The sequence below is a fragment of the Astatotilapia calliptera genome, chromosome 23 (assembly GCF_964374335.1).
Source record: "Astatotilapia calliptera chromosome 23, fAstCal68.1, whole genome shotgun sequence".
In the NCBI taxonomy this organism is placed as follows: domain Eukaryota; kingdom Metazoa; phylum Chordata; class Actinopteri; order Cichliformes; family Cichlidae; genus Astatotilapia; species Astatotilapia calliptera.
Window position 1 is genome coordinate 43,615,606 of NC_137443.1, and position 20,713 is coordinate 43,636,318.

Sequence of the window (20,713 nt, forward strand, 5' to 3'; positions counted from 1 at the left end):
TGTACTCATGTTTTATTGCACAATTTATTAATGAAGCATGAAATGTATTTTGATGTGTTTTGACTCTTCTGATCCTCCATAATATTGAGATTGTATAGAAGTTTTCAACATTTGCAGATTTAGGATTATACTGTACACTATTATTAGCATAGTATGTAACACATGGGGACACTAAAGCAGTCGCGCCAGAATGTCCTCTAAAAAGAAAGCTTCTTTAAAATACAAGCGAGTCAGACACCGAGGGCACAGAGATGAAGCAGGTCTGATCAGGAACAGTTTATTACTGGGCCAGGGAGCACAAATAAAAACACCCTTAAAATGTACGTGATACAAGGTTGTCAATTTAGTAAAACTAAATAAAACAATCCTAGAACCCGTAAAACTACCATTTTCTATATTCACTAACAAACCCCTGCTATAATTATGCCAAATGTTCATTATGGGTCCATCAGCAGGCCAGGAATTCCGGCTTTAGAGCAGAGTCCACGCCAGCCCCGTCTTCGGCAGACAAGCAAGAGCCTCCCATCTTGTCCTTCCACTGGCCCATCATATCCCAGCCCAGCTTGCGTTCTGCACCCGAATCCATCATGCGACCACCGCCACAGCTCCCCTTGCATCAGTGTCCTGTAAAATAACAGATAGTAAACCTGCTGCCAATCACACGCGTTGTCTCCTACTGTTGCCGTTCCATGAGGTCAGGACTGGGTCGCCGTGTCACGCTGGCCATCTAGCATTAGCCTTCCAGTCTTGGGCTTCTCTCCTTCAGTGCTCAGCTAGCCTGCTTTTAAAAGGTCTTTACACAGCTGACACACCCATGCCTCAGCAGGTGGTCCCTATCAGCTAATTTGTCCCATGTGTAGCCAGTCCAGTGGATTAAAAACTGTGTCACATAAAACACTAAAGCCCATGCAATAGAAACAGAATAAAACAATGCAAATAAAACGTCACTCATAAATAAACACTAAAAATCTGAATAAAAACAATATACAAGATAAATACAAATTTCCACTGTGTGACATCCCCCCATATTTTAACTGTGACAGTCCCTGTCACAACATTCAGGTGTTCTGTCCAGGAGGGTGGCTGAACAACACTTGGCCTTGCTGGCTACTGTGTCTCTGGTAGTCCCTTCTTTACACATAACACATGAAACATCAGCAATAATCTGCTACCAACGAGTTCCTTTGAATGCATCCTAGAAAAGTTACAGCATAGGTGAGTTATACAGTCCAATTGCCACATCCAGGTAACCTGCTGTTCTTCCATTTCGTGACCACATAGCATAGCTAATGTATGGGATTATCAGAACACTGACTCCTCTCAGCTCAGCTCCTCTGATATCCCTTGTGGATGAACACTACTCATGAATACTCACGTGGCAATAAAACGTCTTTTCTGTACACCCCTTGCTCACAACCCTCAACAAGGGTAGCTGATTTAAACACTTAGCATTCTATCATCTATATCTGTACCCCAGGTACTGAACACTGCTCCCAAACTTGTATGCTGTCGACAAATGCCAAAATTATGTAGCCGCTAAGACTGGTGGACCTAAATCTTCACCTCCAAGTCCGTTCACATACAAGAGGAAGGGGAGCAAGCGGGTCAGCGCTCAGGGCACAGAAACTAAGCTGGCTTTGAACACACACCATTTATTTCCATAAAAAACACAGCCAGAATCACAAATACAAGTTAAAATCCCCCGTATACAATAAAAAGAGTGTTCTCAATGCGCTAAAAACCCTGCCGGCAGAAATAACTATACACTATTAAAACAAAGCTAAAAAAATGTTTTCCATATGCTAAAATTACCCTCCCACAGTCCCATAATCCCACAGTACAGCCACACGCGGGCGAATGTGCCTTATCTGAAACAGGAGAGGAATTTCTCTTCCGGGATGGAAACCACGCCGGCCAGAAGAACAAGGAGGGGGCTCCTGTCGCAGACCTGTCTCCTGACAGCGCGTCGCCGCACAGTCTCGCCCCACTCCACACCTGCACACGGCCTCCCTCGTAGCACCGTCAGATGCAGGCAGAGGGGCATCCCTGCCCTGTTGTGAATTGAGGGCCATCGCCACCCACTGTTGCTGTTCCTGCAGTTGGGACTGGATCGCCGAACGACTCGCGGCGCCCCACAGTCAGGCAGCAGTTCCTTCAACACACGTGCGGGCTTACACGCGTTCCTTTTTCTCCTGCTCACCTTTCGTGCGTCGCTCCTCTTGTCTCTGCGCTCACCATCCCCTTTAACAGGTCAATCTGGCAGCTGATAGGCCACCTTGGGGAACGCCCCCATCTGTTTAGTCCTCAGTGGATTAAAGGAATATGGTACAACAACATTAACACACATAATATAAGTATGAGGATAAAACCATGCAATATAAATATCACAATAAAATCATGCAAATAAAATCAACACTATGTACCAATACACAGATTGATAAAACATAAAAACACAAATTTCCACTGTGTGACAAGTATACTACTATACTAATAACAGTGTATAGTATACTATTGTACTATACACTATTATTAACATAGTATATTTTAACAGGGAATCTTGATCATGTTACATTTGACTTCTGTTGAGCTTCTTGAATTGTCACCTTCAGTTCCTTTCCTTTACTCTTCCAGTGTCTTTGGTTTAAATGTATTTACCCTGATAACTGCATATGAAACAGTTCACCTCTTGTCACTCACTATTATCTGTTTGCCATAAAAGTGTTGGTGATGTGTTGGGAGAATCATTATTTTCAGTCTCTTCTTATAAACATAGTGAGGCAAAGATGTGGGTCGTGGTCCCTGATAATCAGATGTGTCTGTGTTCTGTTACATGTGACGTTAGAGAGGTTTTAGTGGAGATAAAAACAGGACCAACATCACTCGTGACTGCTTTCCTGTCTTCAGTGTGTTTACTGTTGGAGCTCGTCCTCCTGTTGCATCTTTCACAGCTGTTACGCTCCTCTGTGACTCCTCCTCTGTCTGCTGTCACACTGCAGGAGTTTTTGGTCATGGCGTGTGAATAACTGCCGAGGTCGGCTAGGACGACGCCACCACTCGTTGTCAGACCCTGTCACGCTGTCTGGTGTCATCTTTAGCCGAGGTTATTAAGTACTTCAAAATGAAACCAGTCTCTGTTTTCAGTCTCCGCCCTCTTTTGCAGCTTTGAGCCAGGTTGTAACACCTGTTAAAGTCACCACCTGTTGTGACCGGGGAGTGAGATGAGTGTGAGAAAGATGAAAACAACGTCTCATTCTGACTAGTTACTGGGAACTGATGTGTGATGATGCAACAACAAAGATGACTGTTTCTATGATTTTCTGTTTTATTAATTGTTTTTATTGATGATAAGGACAGGCAGAGGAGATTGGATGGATTTACTTCGTTTTATTCTTTTGCACTGAAATGGAGTCCAGTGTACAGTCCTTGGCGTTGCACATATGTTTTAGCTGAGACTGTAGTGGGCACTCTTTAAATGTCGGGTCAGTTTGTCACGTTAGAGCCTATTTGTGCCTGTTAGTGCTGCGATGACTTCAGACCGAGCTGACTGAGGGGTCTAAGCTCATGATGCCACCAGCAACACCCGGGTCATGCTGCAGAGTTTTCAAACCCCGCTGACACTCGACATAATTTACTCAGGTTATATCAGGTGATCTAAGAAAGGCCGCTTAGAAAGAAAAGCGAGTGCACTGCTTTAAGTTTCTTGAAGATGTTTAATCCGAACATTCAGCTTCTTCACTTCTAAAACCAAAAAGTGGAGAGTCCCAGATTTTAATCCTAGTGGGAGTGTCCCTTAAGAGGGTCGCTGACCAACTATTGATCATGTGGCTCATCACATGAGCCAAGCTGTGAAAAAGGGTGTGGGTGATTATCAGCAGAGGTTTCGAGAGATGAAACGTCTTCAAGAAACTTAAAGAAGTCACTTTTCTTTCCAGGCTCCTTAGATTACCATGACTGTATGATGAGAACCTGCACAGACACATCAGGTGAAGATTTCAGTGTTTTGGTTCAGTTTAATGTAAAAATGGAGATGAAACACATATAAAGGCTGGTTTACACCACTGAGCCCTGCTCTAAAACACTGACACAGATCTGTCTGTGAAGCTGGCTTTAACAAATAAGAGCTTAAAGTTTTAAAAACGTGTTTAGCGCCAAACTGTCCACTTTACTGTCTGTAGCAGGAAGTGGCTGTTTGGCACTGAAACGGGAGAATCCAGCTGTTAGCCGTGATGTTGTGTTTGTAAAGCTCTTCATAAACGAGGACTGTGGAGGAGGAGAGCCTGTGTGAGTCAGGTGGTTCACCGGCTGAGTGTGTCAGCAGCAGAAACAGCTGATCAGCGGCAGAAACAGCTGATCAGCGGCAGAAACAGCTGTTTCAGCAGCGCCGTTTTATGCAGTAAAATAATCTTTCTGTTCCCAAACACATCCACACAGTTTGCAACATAACAGCCCACTACATGCACATCACACCACAAACATGCATAAACTTAAACATAAAATATGTCCTGTACCTGTGTGATCTCTTTAAGTAACTCACAGAATATCAACACTAACGCCACAAGTTTGTTGGTATTTTAACATTTTAACCATTGATTTTGAATTAAAACCAACAGTTAAAATATTTTTACACCTGAGGAAAGAGCAGCAGAAATATTAAGACAGATAAATCATTCTGTCTTCAGTCTCCATGAACAGCATCAACATCCTCTGGTGAAATTTCTCTTTCCTCCTTAAAATATATTAAATGTCAGTTTAATTCCAGATTAATGGTTAAAACATGTATGTCACATATGAACATCAGGAAATAAAGAAAAGTGACTGATTCAGTTCCATATATGCTCCAGGGAGGCGTTAAGGTTCATTGAAATTGTTCAGTTATTAAAGTTTAATCTGAGCCGAGCTGACTTCCTCAGGAACAAATAAACACCGAGATAAACTTCACCTTACAGATATAATCTAAATGAATCATATCCAATCTCAGAGAGTTGACAGTCAGCTGTGTGCTGGGAGACATGTTTGTCTGCAGTGTACGAGCTCTGACCGCTCCCCAAAAATGTCGGAGTGAATATATGAATATTAAAAGTGTAGCTGGTGACACAGAAACAGAGGATTTAAGAAGTTTAAGTGTAGGTCGGGTCCACACATGTCCAAACACCTGTGCGTAGTCCTGCTTGTTACTCAGAAACGCACACTAATAAAATGGCCATAAGGCCAAAGCAATGGTTTTGACTGGTGTTGACCCCGCCCCCACCCTGAGTGTGGATGCTGAGAGAAGGGCCAGCTGTGAATATGAGGCTGTGGGAGCAGATGGAGAGAGAGTATGTCGGGGTATCCCAGTACAAACTTTACTGGGGTCAGAAATTAGACAGACTCCAGTTCCTTTGTTTGATTTATCTAGTTTGATGTTAGGAAAGAGATTCATGAGATGGAAAAACCTCCCAGTCTACTGAGATTCAGAAATGATTTCTACACATGGAAACTCCCTGAGTGGGAACAAAGAGTGTCCTGTCAGGAAGAGCATTTGGAATATGGATGTTGAGGATGTGACAGTGCCTGAAATCCTGCTGCTGTTCTGAACCATAGTTTCTGATCTGAAGGTCAAACAGAGTCATGATGGTTGTTTCTATTTGTTCCTTTTTAGTTTAGTTCCCCTGAAATCAGATGTGATATCAGCAGCTCTGAGTTCATTCATCATTATTGTCCAGTGATGACATTTCTGCTCCGTTTGGTGACAGTCAGCAGATTTTTCCTGAGTGTGGACGTGAACAGTCGTACCTGACAGCAGCAGGTAGCAAACAGAGATCGTCTTTCCAGCTGGAACTCTTCACTGAGCTGAACTCATTCAAAATGTTCTAGATTCAAGACAGGAAACAGTCCACATGTGTGTCTTCACTCTGACTCTGGATCAGATCTCAGTGACAGACTGTGGACATTATGGAAGCCTAAATGTGACACCATCTTCCTCCTTCATCTGCAGATTAAAGCCAAACAAAGATTCTCATTAAAAGTCTGCAGGTCTGAGAGAGACTCAATCGTTGTGTCATGTCAAACACAGTAAGAGGAGCTGAAGCACAGATGTGAAGAGCAGATGTTCATCAGATTATGACCTCACTCTGTTTTGTCTTCATATACATTCAGTCTGTGTTTATAATGCAGACTTTCTGCTTTTATAATAACACATTTTGTATTTTCTATGATCACAGACTGGCTGACTGTGGACTCTCAGGGACTCATTGTGAAGTTGTGGCCTCGGCTCTGAAGTCCATCCCCTCCCATCTGACAGAGCTGGAGATGAGTAACAACGAGCTGCAGGATTCAGCAGTGAAGCTTCTGTGTGCTGGACTGGAGAGTCCAAACTGTCGACTGGAGACTCTGAGGTGAGTTCACTGACTGCAGCTGTTGTTGTTTTTCTATATTTCAGATCTTTGATTGATGTTTGAAACTTTCTTTAGTTCCTAAATGTTCAGGATGTGTCTGAAGACAAATGTGAAGAAGTTTGAGTGCTTTCAGAAATGTTGTGTCTTTCCAAACGACTGAACAACAGTTTTCCTCTTGGCTCCAAATAGAAGTGACAGACTTGAGCAGGGTTCATTTAAAGGCTGACAGAAGTGCAGTGGTGATGGGGAGATGTTTGTCAGGACAGCTTTTCAGCCTCCACAGGTTCATGTTGTGTCCATCAGTCAGTGAAGATGAAGTCAGTACTGGTGAGGCTGTAGAGTGTGTGAGGGATGTGAATGAGGCTGTTGGAGATCTGATGATAGCAGATAAAAACAGGCTGCAGAGACTTTGAGCTTGTGTGGAAACAGACAGAGAAAAGAAAGACATGAATGTCAAAGCTAATAAAGGTGAAGTTAGGAGCTGTGATGATGTTCATGTATCAGAAGCTGATCTGGCTGCTACAGAGACGACCCACACAGCTGCTGTGGTGAGGTTTGTGTTAAAGCAGAGGAACACAGGCCCAAACATGACAGCAAAGCAGGTTTCAGGCTCTGTGAGAGGATTTCAAACAGAAGCTGGAGAAGAGAAAGGACTACAGAAAGAAGGCAGCTGAGACCAGTCCAAGTGTTTCCATGGAGCCCAGTCTAACATTCATTTATACACTAACGTACAGAAGTGAACGGGAAAATGAATCCATAGTTTCAAATGTAGAAATAGTTCTCAGTTCATTTACAGAGTTTAATACAGTTCATGAGGAAATGTTCAAAACAGCAGCTGAGAAGAAATCTGCTTCACAAAGTTGGATCCAATTCCAATAGTTTGTGATGCACTTGAACGCAGCGTGAGCAGTTCACTGCCTAACCCCACAGAGACTGTCAGTCTGGACTTTTCTTTATTTCTATTGGCTGTCAGTGAGATTTCAGAGCAATCAGAGACTGTGGGTCTGTGTATGAATTCATGTGCAGTTGTTGAAGTTGTAGAATGAGAAATGGCAGTTTGGGGTATTTCCTGCTTTCATTGTCCTGCTTGTGCTGATGAAAATGTTTATTGACGTGTGAATTCATTCTTCAACGCTCGATTCTGCCTGAACAACGAGAAACTTTGCTTATTTTTGTGTAACACAATTCAAAGTAGGGCTGGGTATCGTCACTGATTTCTAGAATCGATTCGATTCAATTCGATTGGAATCTGGGAAATGTTGCCTCAGACAGTCAGAAATATTATAATTCAGATCAGTATATTTACATATTTTTGTATCTATAAAAGGGAAGCTGGCACTTTCGCGACTTTATCAAAGGTGTGAGCATCACAGCAGAGGCCTTTGTGTCAAAGTAGCTGAAGATAAAACACAGAAAAACATGAAGCTGATTTTCCTGGGATTTTATAAAAATATTCTGCAGTAGATCAAAAACACATAAACATTACCTGATGCTGCTGAAGTGAAGCAGAGCAAAGTTACACCGTTTTTATTACAAACACAGCGTTTTGCAGTTTTGCATAATTTTAAAAAGTTTAAATTTGTTCAGTATTGAATGGCAGAAATGAGGCTTTCTTTTCGAAAGTAAGTAAAAGGAAAAAAACAGCGGCCGACAGCGCTGTAAACAACGGTAGACTTGTGCGTAACAAGCAAGCGAATAATGCAGAAAACAGATTTTTAGACGGGAAACTGTTCTTGAAGTACAAAGAGAGAGAGAGAGCTGTGCATGAAGTGTGATTTTTATCCTGGTGGAAACAAACAGCAAAAGTCAGAGTGAATTCATGACGATGTTTATGTGAAGCGTAGTTTGGATCTTCTTTTGCTGCTGGTTCAGTCAATATTGTTTGGAGAGAGATAAAACTAACAGCTTTAGAATCAGTGTAAAAAGGACGTAATAGAATAGAATAGAATAGAATAGAATAGCCTTTATTGTCATTGTACAGAGTACAACGAAATTGGAGTGCCACTCCCTTGGTGCAAGATTCAAAAATAAATATAAATGTAAAATATAAAAAGTACAATAAAACAATCGCAAGTATTCAAACAATAGTAAGTAAGATATATACAGGATAGCAGCATTAATATAATGACAGTATGAATAGCAGCATAATATAATGGCAGTGACGGTATGGTATAGCTAAGCAGGTTCAAACAGGTTAAACACAAAGCGCGGAGCCGCTGAAACATCAGAATCAGCGAGCTGTCGGCTTTCAACCCCGACCGTGTCCGTGCCATCGGGTGAGAAAAGCGACATCTCACTGATTCTGATTCGCGGGTCGCGCTGTGTGTTTAAGTCTTTGTGCAGAATCCGTGTTCCTGCTCTCATTTACTGTCTTAGCTGTTGTTGAGATTTTGTGAGATTTCACCAGAAATTCTGGAATTTCAAGCAAAATAAATTTATATTAAAAAATAGATTCAGGATTTTAATTAATCGATTTTACGTTATCCAAGCCAGAATCGATTTTAATCGATAAATCGATTATAAAAACCCACCCCTAAAAGCGTCCTATTAGACCCATTAAACACTAACATAGATGAATACTCAGATTTAAACCTTTATTGTTTCACAAAGGGTTAAAAAGGGAACGTCCACAGTTTAGACTGCAGCAGATTTTATTAAAGCAGTTTGACAGGAGCAAAGCAAAAACACAAAGAATAAGTGTTTCACATATTAATACATATAACATAATAATAAAAGAAAAGCAAAAGAATGATACAAAAGAATGAAAAAGTTGTCCAGAGCAGCAGGATGTCTGAGGTCTGCAGAAACACAAAAACACAGCAGCTAAAAATAGTTGTTGAAAGAAAACGAGGTGGGAGCTGCTGATTCCTGAGCTTTGATACTGGATTAGCTTCAGTAGTTATTCCCATCACTGCTGTAGGAGCTACATTTAGTCACAGCTGATTGTCTCCTTTGACCAATCAGAAGACTACTGTTGTAAAAACAAGCAGACAAAGAACCAATGAGAGTGAAGAACAGGATAAAGAGCTCGTGTGATGGAGGCAAAGCAATAATCAGCAGACTGTAGCAGTTTCTATCTGGATGAAAGTAGAAGGAGCTCAGCGGAGCTCAGTCCCATATCTTTGGTTAGAAACAACATCAGTGATTTCCTGCTGCTCGAGATGATTCCAGCAGCTCTCATTACAGCAGCTGATGAGAGAAACAGCTGATGGCTCACAGCTCGTGCACTGTTGGATCTCCAGATGTTCACGTGGCTGAAGTCTGTGAAGAAACTGTGGTCCACGTAGTTCACACGGCCTCAGATTGGACCGAGCTCCCTGGATCACTGCAGCATCCTCAGCTGGTACATGGACGTCTCTGCTCCTCAGTCTTGGAGCCCCTGCAGGTCCGTCCACACCACCAGGTCTTCTCACTCACCTTTCCTTTGTCCTCGTCCTTCATCGGCCGTGCTGTGTCTTTGTTCCTGCGGTGTTGTTCCCACGATGCAGTGCTGATGTTCCCTCCTTGAATGCACAACAAGTACGGTGCTGGTCTTTCTCGGGTGGAGCAGAGACAGATTGAAGTCTTTCAGGCTTTAGTGCCGACTTCCCTGACAGAGGCTGGACTCCATGGTCTGCACAGGAGGCTTCTACACTGTGTGGAGGTGACTCCTGGACTTGAAGACAGGCTGCAGGTACATGTGTGATGAAGAGGAGCTACAGCAGTGTGATGGAGCTGCAGGTGTGAAGGAAGTCCTGCTGTCCTGTCCCACCCTCATCTTTGCTTCCTCTGTCTTCTCTGGACTTGTCCTCCTGTTTCAGAAACAGCACTGCTTCATGCCGAGGGTGGACGGGAGCGTTGGCTCTGATTCTTTTACCGTCCACCACAAGGAGACACTGATGCTGACCTCCTGATTCATCTGCATGTGTTCTGCTTCACACTGCTCACCTCCACCAAAGACTTCACAAACATCTTCTTTCTTTGAGTCCAGTTTGTCCCACAAACACTTCCAAATCTCCTCCTCTGAGATTCTGCAGCTTCTTGCAGTGTGACTCAGCTGACTTCTGACAGACCACAGACTGGCACAGCATCCACATGTGTCTCCTTTCAAACAGGCTCTTGATGTTTCCTCCCACATCATTCTGGCCTCTCAGTCTCCTTTGTTCTCCAGCTCTGTAGCTCCAGCTGGTGAAGCTTCAGTTTTCCATGTTGGTAACAGTAAACTACAGCCTCTGCTGTCAGCTGGGTAACTAAACAGAGCTGCAGCACGTCTCTGCGGTGGTGCTACATCCAGCCTGCAGACGGCCGTCTACATGTTGTAGTGGTTTACAGTCACCAGGGGGCGCTGTCCCAGCCATGCAGGCAGTGGGCTGCTCTGCTTGTGCTGTTGTTGGTGAAGCTGAAGTGAAAGCGAGAGTTAAAACCCTGAACAGTGTCCACTGAGCTTCTCATGCTCTTCTCATGCTCAAAGAAGTTTAACAGGAAGGACGACTCGTCCATCAGGCGTCCAGCTGTCCGTGACCGTGTCCACAGCAGAGTGTGACTGAGGCTTCATGCTAACACGCACACATGAAGCTAATACCACCACGAGCAGCTGCTCAGTGGATTTGGAGGACAAATGTCTGCAGCTTCTCACAGGCAGTATGCAGAATGTGGATCTCCACAAAGACTGTGGAGAGCTCGTCCCACACTGTAAATCCAAACTTGTCTGCACAAAACTTCTCACACGTTCCCGTCACAAGTGTCTTCTAAGTGAAGCTACCAGGTTCAGGTCCAGCTTGTTTATCTGGAGCTGCAGGAGATGATCCATCCTCACAAAGCAACACAGACAGCAGATATGCAAACACACAACACAACCAAAGGATTCTCTCTGCATGTCTGTGGCTGATGCTGCTGGAACGAAGCTGTTTGAAACCTTGTTGTTCTGCACTTTGGGACCAGAAGAGGAAACTGAAGCTCTGTGCAGAGGGTCCAATGGAAGCAGCCAAGCGCTGTAAGTGTCTGCTGTACAGGGATGCTGGTTCAGCTGTGGCTCAGTTTCACAGTGTGACTCAATAAAAGCAGCAGGAAATCAAAGCTTGATGCTTTCATCAGTGTGGAAATAAGAAAGTTTCCTGTGACAGACGCTGGAGCTCTTTCACTCTCAGCTTCACAGTTTCAGCTTCAAACTTCTTCCAACATGTTTCTAACACGGCCACATTCCACCTTAATGGAGCTGATATCTTGTGCATCAGCACATTTTCTAAAGGCAGCGATCACATCTTTAGTTTTGGATGTTTAACTGCAGATTGTTTATGTGTTTATAGCACATTAATTACAGCAGCAGCGTTGACCACAGTGCTGTACAAGAATCCAAAATAACTATTAAAATAACTCCTAATATTAATATCACACATCAAATATCAAATAACTCTCATGCTGTATTAAAAGCCAGTGAATACAAATGTGTTTTAAGAGCAGATTTACAGAGACTGACAGCAGGAGCTGGGGCTGTTCGATAGAACGATGTATATATGATGACCATATGAAAACGTCTATCGTTTCATATCACGCTCTTTGTTTCCTGCTTATGTGTTTGTATGTTTTCCAGATAAAGCTTTCAAAATAAATCTGAAGATCCTGTTGAGAGTTTTCAAAATAAACACAATACAGTACTGCGGTCGCTCGTTTATCGAGTTACGTTCTAAAAATAAGTCTCAGAATGAAGTAGCAGCTTTATGTTTTACAAGTATTATAGAAGTTTTAAGGCAGTTAAACCCTCACTGCACACTTTCTACATTTTTCTCAGACAGGCATGAACATTTTCACACTTTTCTCTCTTGTTTAAACAAAGTTCAAACCTTCATAGAAAAATAAGTTCATTATTAAAGAGTGAAAGCAAAGTGTTTCTGAAACGTGTCAAATCAGCCTTTGCTGGCATTAAATGAGCTTCTGTGTGAGGAGCACTCGTCCATGGCCTGGGCTCCTCGCTGTCAGGTAAAGTTTCATAAAGCTTTTGAGTTTTTCTGCAGATAATGTTGGTGTCCAGCACGATGTTCTTTTTCCTGCGGTCACTGAGCCACAAAGCCAAAGCTGACTCCATCCTTACGATGTTCTTGTTGTGGACAGTTACAACCTTTTTGCCTCCTTGTTGAAACTATGATGGTCAGCATCTTCCTCTGCCTTTGGCTGCTACCACAGGTGCAAAACGTCTCGTCATCATTGTTGTTTGTTGGGACAAAACGTACAAACATACAGTGCAGCACTGCAGAGTCACACTGCTGTAAATTTGAACACATTCTGTACTGTACAGGAGACACGGCACGAGATTGGCTGACAATGGTCTACAGCCAATCAGGACGCAGAACACAATGCGCTGTAAAAAACAAAAACATGCAAAATTGCACAAAAAAGATCAGCGAAACAGCGAGGCCGCCAAAGGTGAACTGTGTTACAGCGAGGGACCAGCGTATATGTGGTTGTTGGGACGATAAATGTCTTTGAGCTTGTGTCAGAAGACGAGCTGCAGCTTTCTGGACCAGCTGCAGTCTTGCCAGGCAGGTCCCACTAACTCCAACATATAAGGAGTTACAATAATCCAGCTGGGGCGTCATGAAAACGTGGATCGCCCGTTCAAGGTTTTTAAAAGATAGAAATGATCTCACCTTAGATAAAAGCCTCAGTTTGAAGAAAGACCGCTGTACAACTGAGCTCAGCTGTTTTTCAAATTGCCGTCAAATATAAGCCCCAAATGTAATAATGCGATTTAATAAAAGAGCTGAACCAGTCTAATAGAGCGCCCTTGATGCCGCCATGCTCCAATGGTGAGGTCAAGATGCTGTGGTCAAGGCAGCGGTCAGATCCAAAAGCACAGCGGAGTCTCCTGATCAGTGGCTGATAAAAGATCATTAAGAACTTTCCAAAGTGCAGTTTCAGTGCTGTGAAGAGCTTTAAAACCAGACTGAAACCTTTACAACAGATTGCAGCTGAACAAATATAATCTTTTACAAAATCTTCGACAGGAAGGGAAGCTTTGAAATAGGCCTGAAGTTTGAGCGGACAGAGGATCCAGATCAGGTTTTTAGTACAGGCTGTACAACAGCATGTTTAAAACAGGCTGTACAACACCTGAACTAAGACTGCTGTTAAAAATCGCTAAGATGTCGGAACCAACAACCTTTAAAATCTTTTTAAACACGTGTTGGAACAACTTCATTTGGACAAGATGATGTCTTTATAGCATCACATCGTTCCTCCACCTGATCAAACCACACAGGCTCAAACTGATCAAAAACAGCTGAGCAGGTGAATATTTTAGCCCCGGTGCGATCTCGGGCGAGAGTATCGATGATGGCCAAAGGGCAGCGTCCAGCTCTACGGCCGCTGAAGAGCAGACTCAACAGACGCGCGTGATGTGGATCCTACTGCTCTAAAACTGGAGCTTCTTCAATCCATTAAAGAGGACATTAGTACGCTGTTAAAAGAAGAAGTCAGAAATGCATTGAAAGAAGATTTTGACAATATAAGGGCTGACGTGCAAGGACTGAGAAATGAGATCGCTAACAGCATGGCGGCGACGTGCGGCAAAGTTGATGGAGTAAAGGTTACAGTGAAAGAAGCTGAGGATGGGCTGTCAATGTGGAGCGATGAGGTGACCACCCTGCAGTCTACAGTAGAGAGTATGAAGGAGGAGCTGTCTGACCTGAAGGATAAATGTGATGAAGGCAGGAAGCGGAGAGCTAACATCCACATCATAGGGATCCCAGAGGGCCTGGACTCGAGCTCCTCCACGGCCGTATCCGTGCTACTACGTGAAGTGCTGGGTATGGATAAAGACGTTATTGTCGACCGCTCACACAGGAGCCCTATCCTGAGAAAGCCAGCTGGTGACCCGCACGCCGTCATAGCCGAGCGTCACTACTACCAGGATTGTGTGGCTACGCCGTGCCAGGGCCCAAGCCCCGCTTGAGTTTAACGGACAACCTATTGCAATATTACGACTGGGCGATATGACCCAAAGTTCATATCTCGATATTCTTTAGCTGGATGGCGATATACGATATATATCTCGATATTTTTAAAGCCAGAAAGTTCGAACAAAAAGAGAGTTCTTAGTCAAAGCTGTGTCCCAAATCTCACACAGGCACATTTATTAACATACAGCGTAGATGTACATGAAACAATTACTCAGAAATAAATGATCAGCATTTATTAAATAATAATGCTCCATAAATAAAAGAAAACAATGTTGTTTTTGTGCATAACAAAAAGCTCACAATCGTGCAGTCAAAATGTAAACAGACGCTGAGCATAATAACAAGCAGCTGCTCTGTTCCCAGGTTCTACTGCGTGACTGACAGCCTGGAGTTTGAAACCCTCTTTGTAACCGTGTCTCTTACAGGTGCCATTTATGGTCCTTATACACACTCAATACAGTAATATTACGTTGAAGCAGAGTACGTATCACTCCGCGAGGCTCCTCGTAGCTGTAATGCTCCAACAATCCATCAAGCGGTGCAGCCTCGTAGCTGAGCAAAGTCGTACCAAAACATCTTTTGAAAGGTTTCTGAGCGCCGTGTAGCACATAAAATCGGTTCGAGGTCAGTAAGCACAACCAGAATTCATCCATAAGGCGCACTGTCGATTTATGAGAAAATTACAGGATTTTAAGTGCAGAAAACATAGTTTATGGTTTTCCTTTGATCTTAGCAAATATCTACGCCTCTAATTGGGACGATCACAGATTTTTCACTAATGTCTTTGCGCGGCTCCCCAATATGTCATCACACAATATCATCTTTGAGGGAGACCTAAACTGCTCATTATCTGCTATGGACCACAGTTCACACAAAAGTACACTTAGTCCAAACTCAGCATGCGTCATTCAGAGCTTTCTTGATAATTATGGGCTGGCTGATGTATGGAGATTTCATAATCCTGCTTCACGTCAATACTCTTTTTTTCTAATGTCCATAAAACATATATTTGTATAGAAAAACGTCTCCCTTTAGTTACAGAATGTGATTATAAGACTCTGGTGATTTCTCCTCTTGTTTTTTCAATGTGTATTCCTGATGCCTGCTCCAACTATCAGCCATGGAGATTCAACTCAGTGTTGTTAGCAGATGAAGAGTTTGTCAGTACCAAAAGGTCTCAAAGACATTTTTTTTCTATTAATCAGACCCCAGAGATGTCATCATCAGTTTGTCTGCTTTAATAATGTGACTGGAAAAAGGTGTTGGACTTCAAATATGTCCATTTCTGTCACACTTCACCTTTAAAAGTGAAGCCATGTGGTTCCTGGAAGGAAAAACACGACTTTTTCAAGTCTTTGTCCTGTTTTTATGAGAAATGTACGACTTTAATGTGAAACATTCAGAGTTTTTTCTCTTGTTGTGTTTGTTTGAAGCTGCTTCCTGTTGGCTTCAGCTGTTTGGAGTTTCCATTTTCTAAACTTCTACATTCTGAACCTTCTTCAGCTCTGAACAGATGATGAAACACTGAATGATTTCAAGCACTTTGTCTAATAAACTTACATCTTTCATTCTTTATACAGATTGAAGAGCTGTGATTTGTCAGAGATCAGCTGTGATTATCTGGCAGCAGCACTGAAGTCCAACCCCTCCCATCTGAGAGAGCTGGAGCTGAGCTACAACTACAACCTGCAGGATCCAGGAGTGAAGCATCTGTGTGGTTTCCTGGAGAGTCCAGGATGTAAACTTGAAACTCTGAGGTCAGTCAGCATGTTTTAGTTGTGCTGAGATGAATATGATGTGAAAGTTGTGCTGACACTAAACTGCAGACATCAGGCTGATATTATACTGATCCACACTGAGGATCTTCATGGTAAAGTCTGTTTTCTTCTTCTCTGGTTTAGTCCATTGACTGCAGCAGAACAATGTTCACATTTCAAACAGTGATACTCAACGTATGGCCCGCGGCCCACACGCGGCCTGCCCACCTTTCCTGATTCAGAGAGAGGGGACCCTGATTAACTGTGTAGCTTCTTCCTCACAGTTCTAAGTATCAGACACAACAATGAATAATCCACAGCTGACTGTCTTTAGCAGGTCAAAGGTCACGGCACACAGCAGACAGTCAGAAATATTCTAACTCTGATCATTTATCAGTTGTGACACTGTGAGACTTGATCAGAGGTGTGATCATCACAGCAGAGGCCTTTGTGTCAAAGTCACTGAGGATCAAACAGAAACACATGAAGCAGATTTTCCTCTTCTGGCTTTTTATAGCAGATAACCTTCAAAATATTCTGCAGTCGATCAAAAACTGAAGCAAACCATGAAGCAACATGTGAACATGAGCTGATGCTGCTGAAGTGAAGCAAAGTTACAGAGGTTTGATTACAGACACAGCTGAGAGTTTGTAATCTGTCATCATTTTAAAAAGTTTCCATGGAACAGCAGAAATGAGGCTTTACTGTCAGAGGCCGACAGCACTGAACACAACAGCAGACTGGTGGCTAATAAACAGTGAATGATGCAGAAACAGATGTTTGAAGCTGTTCTTGGAGTACACTGAGAGAGAGAGAGCTGTGCAGGCAGGAACAGCCAAAGTCAGAGAGAATTCATGAGCATATTGATCAAACGTGAGGCAGAGTTTGGATCTTCTTTTGCTGCTGCTTCACTCAGTTTTGGTTGGAGACAGATGAAACCTGCAGCTTCAGGATCTGTGAGCTGTCCACTTTCAGCCCCGACGGCGTGTCCGTGTACGTGCCGTCGAGTGAACGATCCACGCTCTGTGTTTCCATCTTTGTGTGTTTAGCTGCTCTCATTTACTGTTTTAGCTGTTTGCTGCTTGTTGAAATAGTTTGTGAGCTTTAACCTGAGATTCTGGCAAAATACATTTATATTAAACATCGATTCAGGATTGAATGAATCAACATCGTTTTATTCAAATTAAAACCATTTAAATGGGAACATGAATTTTTTACAGCCGCCTCTAATGCTGGGTAATGTCAGCTGGTCCATGTGCAGCTGGCTGTGAGGCTCAGGGAGCGTCTACAAAGTGCAACACTGAAACAACATCATCAGAATCAGAATCAGAATCAGAATGGGGTTTATTGCCAAATGTTGAGCAGGTTTACAACATTAGGAAATTGCTGCGGTGCTTCAGTGCAAACATAGTGTCATAAATAGCACTTAAATAGACATGGAAAAAAATAAAAGTAGGGATAAGAATTAAAAGTGCTACGTGGGAAGATATGTGCATGAGATATACATGAGATATATACATGAGAATAAGAATTAAGAGTGCTACGTCAGGGCTCTAGACTAACTTTTTGACATGGGCGCACCGGTACGCCTAACTTTAAAAATTTAGGCGTACCGGCACAAAAGTTAGGCGCACTCAAATTTTTCAACCGCATCGCTTAACACCGCAGTTTTACATGTGCACTTTCTTTGGGGGGGGAAGTCCATACAGACAATAATTTCTAAATTATTAACTAACAAACTTGTGCTTAAAGTGCTTTGTCAATATTGTAGAAAATGTTAAAAACTTAATTATCATCTTGGCCTCCTCTGACGACCTGTTTTCTGCTGTCTGCTGCTGAAAGGCCGTGGGGAGAGGGGACACTTGGGCAGTGCATTTACTGCAGCATATAATGTGTTTTCTGGATACACTGTGCTTTTTCAGCATTCAAATATTGATGGCACCGTGTCAGAGCACTGGCTATGAATTTCAGACAGATCAGGCCTTAACTTAACAAAAAAGTTATCAATAGTTCTTTTCATCTTTTCTTATTACCCACAGCTACAGTACATCCACTTCTCTCAGGCCTAGGCTGCTCACTAGGGCTGAGTATCATCACTGATTTCTATAATCCATTCAATTCCGGTTCTCAAAGTCCTGATTTGATTCAATTTAGCCTCAGACAGTCAGAAATATTATAATTCTGATCATTTATCAGTACTGATACACATGAGACTTCATCAGAATTGTGAAAATCACAGCAGATGCCTTTGTGTGAAAGTAACTGAGAATAAAACACAGGAAAACATGAAGGAGATTTTCCTGGTCTGGCTTTTTATAGCAGATAACCTTAAAAATATTCTGCAATTTTGCATAATTTTAAGAAATTTAAATTTCTTCAGTATTGAACAGCAGAAATTAGGCTTTCTTGTCCGAGGTCATTTAAGTGAAAAAAGAAAAAGCGCTGTAAACAACGCTAGACTGGTGGGTAATAAGCGAATGAATAATGCAGAAAACAGATTTGAGACGGGAAACTGTTCCTGAAGTACAGAGAGAGAGAGAGCTGTGCAGGAAGTGTGATTTTTATCGTGGTGGAAGCAAAACAGCAAAAGTCAGAGGGAATTCATGACGACATTGATCAAATGTGAAGCGCAGTTTGCTGCTTCTTTTGCTGCAGGCTCGGTGAATTTTGGTTGGAGAGACAAAACCTGCAGCTCAGAATCAGCGCAAAAAGACGTAAACACAGCGCGGACCCGAAGAATCGCTAAGCTCCGACAGCGTGTCCGTGTTCAGGCCGTCGGGTGAGAAAGCCGAGAAAGACGAAGCTGATTCTGATGTGTTGGGTCCGCTCCGTGTTTAGGTCTTTGTGTGGAATCCGTTAATGAATTGATATCGCTTTATTCAAGCTACTCACCTCTCTCTTCCACCTGCACTTTCAACTGGACCACGGCCAATCAGAGAGGTCCCGCCCCTGACTATCTCTGATTGGTTTAGTCCACGATAGGGGCATAATGTGTGTCTGTTGTTGACCACACGGAGAGTTACAGAGATTTTTTTTTTTGTTACCGGAACAGTTGGTCGCACCTGTGCGACCAAATATTTATTTTTAGTCGCACCACTGAAAAATTTGGTCGCATTTGCGACCAAATTGGTCGCACTCTAGAGCCCTGTACGTTGAAAGGTATATACATGAGTGCAGGTGGTGATCAGTGCCAAACATGGAATGATGCAGTGAACACAGCATAGGGTCATGTGTTAGTGGTGGGAACAGTCATACGGTTATTGTTCATGTGTCCGACAGCAGAGGGGAAGAAACTGTTCTTATGGCGAGAGGTTCTGGTGCGAATGGACCGGAGCCTCCTGCCTGAGGGGAGCAGGTCAAACAGACTGTGTCCAGGGTGAGAAGGGTCAGCTGAGATCCGAGCTGCACGCCGCAATGTCCTGGAGGTGTACAGGTCCTGCAAAGATGGGAGTCTGCAGCCAATCACCTTCTCAGCAGAGCGCACAACACGCTGCAGTCTCTGTTTGCTGCAGTCTCTGTTTCATTCATCCATAAATATTGAGTAAGAACTGGACTCTCATACAGCGAGACTCGAATGCCTTTAAACATCAGCTTATCCTGCTGATCCAAGTCCAACAGTGAGTTTGTAAAAACATGTTTGTCAATCATTTTGTTTGGTTTCTGAGGAAAAAGATTCAATAACTTGCTGCTAATACACAACATTTCATCATATTTCCTCATAACCCTCTTTTGTCTGACCATTTGATCCCATTTGAATTTGCAATAAAGGATCCACAGAGTTTGGTGACAATAATGACAGTAGATGTTTGTGTGAAAGTGCTGGAAGCAAATGAGTGTGTGATGTTCTTTCAGTGTTGCACTTTGTAGATGCTCCCTGAGCACTGGTCTCACAGCCAGCTGCACATAGAGACCAGTGTTGTTAGTCCAGGTCAGAAGATGACTTGTTGGAATGAAAATGAGCTTGTAGTTTGTCTGCTTTAATAATGTGACTGGAAAAAGGTGTTGGACTTCAAATATGTCCATTTCTGTCACACTTCACCTTTAAAAGTGAAGCCATGTGGTTCCTGGAAGGAAAAACACGACTTTTTCAAGTCTTTGTCCTGTTTTTATGAGAAATGTACGACTTTAATGTGAAACATTCAGAGTTTTTTCTCTTGTTGTGTTTGTTTGAAGCTGCTTCCTGTTGGCTTCAGCTGTTTGGAGTTTCCATTTTCTAAACTTCTACATTCTGAACCTTCTTCAGCTCTGAACAGATGATGAAACACTGAATGATTTCAAGCACTTTGTCTAATAAACTTACATCTTTCATTCTTTATACAGATTGAGGGGCTGTGGTTTGTCAGAGATCAGCTGTGATTATCTGGCAGCAGCACTGAAGTCCAACCCCTCCCATCTGAGAGAGCTGGACCTGAGAAACAACGACAAGCTGCAGGATCCAGGAGTGAAGCATCTGTGTGGTTTCCTGGAGAGTCCAGGATGTAAACTTGAAACTCTGAGGTCAGTCAGCATGTTTTAGTTGTGCTGAGATGAATATGATGTGAAAGTTGTGCTGACACTAAACTGCAGACATCAGGCTGATATTATACTGATCCACACTGAGGATCTTCATGGTAAAGTCTGTTTTCTTCTTCTCTGGTTTAGTCCATTG

General features: G+C 42.8%; 2 protein-coding genes across 2 annotated transcripts in view; both read left to right on the forward strand.

The window, feature by feature from the left end:
- LOC113017716 (NACHT, LRR and PYD domains-containing protein 12-like) overlaps nucleotides 1-20,713 on the forward strand; it is a 1,242,929-nt gene that overhangs the window by 534,319 nt on the left and 687,897 nt on the right. Inside the window, exon 14 of the mRNA XM_080296777.1 lies at nucleotides 20,386-20,562. Coding sequence (XP_080152903.1) covers nucleotides 20,386-20,562 — 177 coding nt within the window. The remainder of the gene's footprint in view (nucleotides 1-20,385; nucleotides 20,563-20,713) is intronic.
- LOC113017485 (NACHT, LRR and PYD domains-containing protein 12-like) overlaps nucleotides 1-20,713 on the forward strand; it is a 255,890-nt gene that overhangs the window by 3,399 nt on the left and 231,778 nt on the right. Inside the window, exons 3-4 of the mRNA XM_080296787.1 lie at nucleotides 6,201-6,374; nucleotides 15,889-16,065. Coding sequence (XP_080152913.1) covers nucleotides 6,201-6,374; nucleotides 15,889-16,065 — 351 coding nt within the window. The remainder of the gene's footprint in view (nucleotides 1-6,200; nucleotides 6,375-15,888; nucleotides 16,066-20,713) is intronic.